The 6,000-nt window shown below is 37.4% G+C and overlaps 1 protein-coding gene across 1 annotated transcript in view; it reads right to left on the bottom strand.

Annotated features, from left to right (window-relative positions):
• MYBL2 (MYB proto-oncogene like 2) overlaps positions 1–5,476 on the bottom strand; it is a 214,011-nt gene extending 208,535 nt beyond the window's left edge. The window contains exons 1-2 of the mRNA XM_053716325.1: positions 5,386–5,476; positions 1,920–2,013 (exon numbers count right to left, since the gene is read on the bottom strand). Coding sequence (XP_053572300.1) covers positions 1,920–2,013; positions 5,386–5,405 — 114 coding nt within the window. The 5' untranslated portion in view covers positions 5,406–5,476. The remainder of the gene's footprint in view (positions 1–1,919; positions 2,014–5,385) is intronic.
• Between the last annotated feature and the right edge of the window lie 524 nt (positions 5,477–6,000).

Genomic DNA, 6,000 nt, shown 5'->3' on the forward strand with positions numbered 1-6,000 from the left:
AACGTGACCTTCCATAAAAAAAAAAAAAAAAAAGACAGGTTGTATTTACGGATAGAAAAAATGTAATTATAAAAGGCTATAACTCGATTTATACTTAGAATTAAAAAAAAAAGATGAATTAAAGTACTGTTCATTTAGGGTAACAAGTTTAATTAGCTAATGCAATAGAGCGCACTTTACCTTCACTTTAATATTTTTCTGTTTTTTACTATTTTCAAAAAAACATTTTTTTTTACTTTTTAAGACACTTACATTTACTTGTATTATCAAATTTACTTTGTTGAAAACCCATGTATATATCCTCAGCAGCAATGCATTACTGGGAGCAAGCTAGTGATTTAAGGTTACACTGTTTGTCACTGGCTCACCAGATGTGTTCCACTAGCTCCCAGTAGAGCACTGCTGCTCTGGAGCCAACTTGAACTGTTTACCAACGAGCATTTTCTTTTTTCACTGGAAATTGGAAATTTATTTAAAATCTGAATCCTGAAAGTTTAATTTCGACTCCCCCCCCCCCTCTTTTTTCTGCCCTGCATGTAAACCCCAGTGTCATACCATGGACATACTTGGGAATAGACATGCGCATTTCAGCATTTGTTCACTAGACGATTCTGAAGATGTGCGGTACGCAGCATTCAGCTCTGGATATATTCATAAAAAAACTGCAACACTCAGATATCTGGATTAGCACAGATAACTGTGTTGTGCTTTTTTACAGCTAAATCTGGTGCCGAAGAGAGACCAATGCCACAGACTGCTTTTTCAGCATTAGTTTAGTGAAAGACAAAATATACTAGCCGGGCCTGAATAGCAAGTGTCTTTTGGATCTGAGCAAAAGGAGAACAGTGAAAACAAGAAAATAAACATTTAATCAGATAGGAGTGCAGTTTCATGCAGCTTTCAATTTGTAGAGCATAATACTTACGTAGAGGAACTGTAATTTTTTTTTATATATAATAGGTCTAAGGAAAATGTGCAAAACAGATGTTTCTACCTTTAAGGTACCTTTAAGCTTGTGCAAAATTAAAAATCTCACTTTTAGTTTAGTATATAGGTTGTGCTTAAAAAAACGTTCTTATTGTAACACACAGTATATACAATTAGTCTGAAAAAACAGGGGCAGTTTCATTGATTAAACATTTTTAAAAACGCTTCCATTGTTAAAGGGACACTCAATCAAAAATTAAACTTTCATTATTCAGATAGAGCATGCCATTTTAAACAAATTTCCAATTTACTTCTATTAACAAAATGTGCAGTCTTTATATTTAAACTTTGAGTCACCAGCTCCTACTGGGCATGTGCAAGAATAAGTGTGTATGCATTTGTGAATGGCTGATTGTTGTCATGGTACAGGGGGAGTGGAAAAATACAACTTAAAATTATCAGAAAAAAAAAAAATCTTCTACTCATTTGAAGTTCAGACTAAGTGCTATTGCATTATCTTGTTGTCTTGCATTTGTTGATTATGCAAATCTGTGTTGACTGGTCCTTTAAATATTTACCATTGGGAGATGGTAAATATCTCATCCTTTTAACTGCGTGCGCTGATGAATACGGCTTTATCCAATCATTGCGTGCCCCACAAGCTGGACACCATGTGGGGCACACAACGATAGGGTGAAGCCAGATTCATTATTGCACAGCTAAAATAAGGATGAGATTCCCACAGATACAGCTCGATGTTTACCATCTCTAAATGGTAAATATTTAACAAAGGAAGAGTAATAAAAAACAAAATGTAATCAATGAAACTGCCCCTGTTTTTAAGGATAATTATATATACTGTGCATTACAATAAGAAAGTTTCCAATCACTTTAAAAAACAAAAAAAACAAAAAAAAAAAAACACAAAATGTAAGAAATAAAGACAAGACAAGTAAAAACTGGAAAAGCAGCTATGTGTAGTGCATTCTTACCTCCTCTGCAGTCCACTTTACTTTCACTCTGTTTTCTCTCTGCTCTTGAACATCAGAATCTGTGTCTTGATACTGCAGGTCCTCCAATTCATCACTAAAAAGGTAACATTTGATTTTTTTTAACCGTCTGTCAAAAAGGTTATATATTTACACTATACACCAAGCAACACTTCTTTAACCTGCAGTAATGAAGAGCCCTCAGTATATGTCAAAAATGGGACAAGACAACAACTCAACCAAAATGCAAACAAAAATACTTGCACTGTATCCTTACACAAACGCCAAATTTTAAACTATTACTATGGCTGGACTGCATGCAGGAGGTGAGAAGGTGAGGAATGGAAAAACTTGAGGTTGAATCCAAGGAATAAATGTATGTAAGGACTAGAAAAGGAAGGTAAGCAAAGGCAGGATGTTACCAGGGTGCAAACAAAAATGGTCAAATATCTAGATGAGTTATAGATAAATAGTACCCAGGGAGTTAATAACTATGAAAGAGGTATCATAAAAACATCAAAAATGATACAAGAAGATCTTGATAGGGGGAGGAAGAGGGAAGTGGAAAGAACAAGCACTCAAATGTTTACATAAATATGGAAACACCAAAGTTGTAATACTTATGTACCAAAAAAAATACATAAAAACAAGGGGTTCAGACAGCAATATGCTGGAGGTGCTTTTAATGATTTTCTATAAAATTATCCTGCTCCCTAGGATGGTTTCTTGCTAAACACCTGATTGAGTGGTAATTTATTAGATATAAAAGAAAACAGGCTTAGTTCATGAAAAGAAAGAAACCTAAAACGGACTTGACATAATGTTACCTTGACTCAAATTGCCTAAAACAGCAGTTAAGATTGTGAACTATATGACAACGCTTGGCACATCCAAGAAATAATGTCCCTAATAAATGTAGCCCTTTTAGTAAACCAGGCAAGTTTTGTTGTTGTAAATATAAAGAAGAAACAGTGAGTGCAGGACACTGTGCTTCTATAGGAGGCGCTAGTGAGCAAAATGTATGTGGATTTATAAATATGTGTATATTATATACATATATATATATATATATATATATATATATATATATATATATATATATATAAAGGGGGTTAGTACAGTTCCCAATATATACAGTAGATAAAAAACAATAAAAAAAACACCAATAGGTATGTTAAAGACCTATAAAAAGTAATGGGCTAGCCAGAAATAGTCCAATGTGTGTCTTCCACGTCCCAAAACTTGATAGGCTGCTCTCTGTCGTCACCCCAAAGGATGATGTACTTCTGTAGTGGTAAGATAAAAACAAAAACAGAGGCGCCACATGTGTAGGTCAATATAAACAAGGAAAACCAAACAGCAGCAGATTAAGGGTACTCACAAAAGGAGCGGCACTCTGGTGTGCCAGCAGGGACAGGCTGGTGTTTTTACAGCAAACCAGCTAGCTGTATAACAGGTCCACAACGGAGACAGCACTGGAATTCTCTGCTTGTGAGTCCTCTAGCCGGTGTTCCTGGTATAAATTTTCCTTCAGCTGGAGCTGCAGTGGAGCAAGAGGGAGGGCTGGACTGCCCTAAGGTTACTGAAATGGAGACTATCACAACCACACCAGACTGCTGTACAACAGAAAAACTTTCCTGAATATTTGGAAAAATGTCACCTTTTTCCAAATATTCAGGAAAGTTTTTCTGTTGTACAGCAGTCTGGTGTGGTTGTGATAGTCTCCATTTCAGTAACCTTAGGGCAGTCCAGCCCTCCCTCTTGCTCCACTGCAGCTCCAGCTGAAGGAAAATTTATACCAGGAACACCGGCTAGAGGACTCACAAGCAGAGAATTCCAGTGCTGACTGTCTCCGTTGTGGACCTGTTATACAGCTAGCTGGTTTGCTGTAAAAACACCAGCCTGTCCCCGCTGGCACACCAGAGTGCCGCTCCTTTTGTGAGTACCCTTAATCTGCTGCTGTTTGGTTTTCCTTGTTTATATTGACCTACACATGTGGCGCCTCTGTTTTTGTTTTTATCTTACCACTACAGAAGTTTTGTTGTTGAGAGTATGTTCTTTGCCTTGACAATGGCTCAGGAAAAAAGCTGAAATGTTTTCCTTTTAAGTAGAAAAATAAATAAAAATATTTTCCTATGTTTCAATCCATGGGAGTGCCTTTACCTAGTCTTTCTATAATATTGTATATTGTCCAGTCTGGCGGCTCAAAATCCCTGCTGGCTCACAAAAGCACCTACGAATTTGACAATTACTGCTATATGTCAGAGCTGGTTAGCACTGGGATAATGCTGAAAGCAACAAAAAGGCAAAGACGTGTTTATACTAACTTAACGTGTATGCTTTAGTAAAAGTTTTACATTTTTAATAACAATGCAATTGATCTGAATAGGAGTTAGAGAGAAGGCCAAATAAGGGAAATGCCTGGCAACCAGAGGGGACAAAAGCTACCAACTAAGTTCAAATAATAAAAAAGGGGTGCCACTAACCTCGGCAAAGCAAACAAGAAAAGGAAACTGTACCACCCAGAACAAGGTAGAGAGATGTGACACTAAGGTTGCCAGGAATTCAGTATTTAACATGACAGGGAACTAAAAACTGCATGTCTGGTGATATAACTAAACAAACTGGTTGTGGGTATACGACACGTCTGATATAAATCAGATACGGACAGACAAATGGCAAGGAGCTGCAGGCCATAAGGTCTGATGTCCTTTCTGTCAGCAAATTCCCAACTCAGATCTGATGGGGAGATAACCCACCTACCACCTGCTGGTCCTCCAGTACTTCAGTGGAGGTCAGCTGACAACCCAAGTGTAAAACAAGGGGAAAAAATAAAAAGTTGTGTGTGTAAGACAGACAACATAGGGAGGATGACAGGAGAGAAACAGACAGACATGGATGTAAAAAAAATAAAAATTGTGTACACACACAAAAAAAAAGTTTTCAAGTTTACTTTTGTATACGCATCTCTTTTCAAGAACAGAATACCCAGGTAGGCTTTAAAAATATCCCATGTAACAGTATGTAAAGTTATACAATTTTAAAAATACTGCTTCCATAGTGTTTAAGACAGGCCCATGAGCTTACCTAGGTATGCTCTCATCAAGGAAATTGGCTTTTTCAACAAAGGATAAGAGAAAGAACTAAATTCGAGTTTTATTTTAACTCTACTGTCTATTCAGATTATTACTCTGTGATTAACACTTTTTAATCTCTCTTAATGGTATCCAATTAAATGCAAGCAAGAAAATGTTAGCACTGGAATACAGCACTGAGCAGTGCATGTTTGTGTATAAGTAAACAGTGTGATAGTGCAACAAGCCCTCTTTGACACAAGCTATGTACATTACGGCGGGCTCTGCACCCTGTCCAGTGACACTCAATGAATATTTAGGCCTCAGCTGTCATACTCAGGTCAAGGAAAGATTAAATTAAGCTAAATGAACATAATAGGGGTGACGGATCTCACCTGCGGCCCCGCCGGGCCATTTTTCGGTCACTGGAACCTCTGGGCGGCAGATTCGGGCGTTATTGTTATTTCCTATCTCCCGCCAGTTGCGCGCGCAACCCAACACGCCCACTATACGAGTGGGGCGGGAACGGGAGTGGCTTGGATAACGGAAACAAGAAAAGGCAAACAGAATGAATGAGCTATGGAAGCTCAGTTAGCCAATCAACAACGTATGTGGAGAAGCGGAAACAATAAGCGATACCCAATAGAAAAAAAAAAAAATCAGGCGACCCCAAGAGGTGACGCGTCACGCGTATCAAGACGAGATCGTGATTGAGGTCGAAAGACTCGAGAATGTCGAAAGTAGCCGAATTGTGCCAAAACGTTTTGTTTGTGTTTTTTTTTTTTTCAGCAAAAAAGTTTATTTAACGCGCCCAATGGAGATACATAGAGGTTATATGTAATTAAATAATGCTATTCATTTCGTTTCAATCGTGTTCATAAAGTAAATGGGCTTAAAATATTTTAATACATTATATTAAATGTAAATGCATGTTCTAGTAATAGTTTAAACATGTTAACTCAGTATATGTTTTAGTATGGTTAATGCACACAGGCATGTTGGCTGAGAAG

This window comes from Bombina bombina, chromosome 1 (assembly GCF_027579735.1).
Source record: "Bombina bombina isolate aBomBom1 chromosome 1, aBomBom1.pri, whole genome shotgun sequence".
In the NCBI taxonomy this organism is placed as follows: domain Eukaryota; kingdom Metazoa; phylum Chordata; class Amphibia; order Anura; family Bombinatoridae; genus Bombina; species Bombina bombina.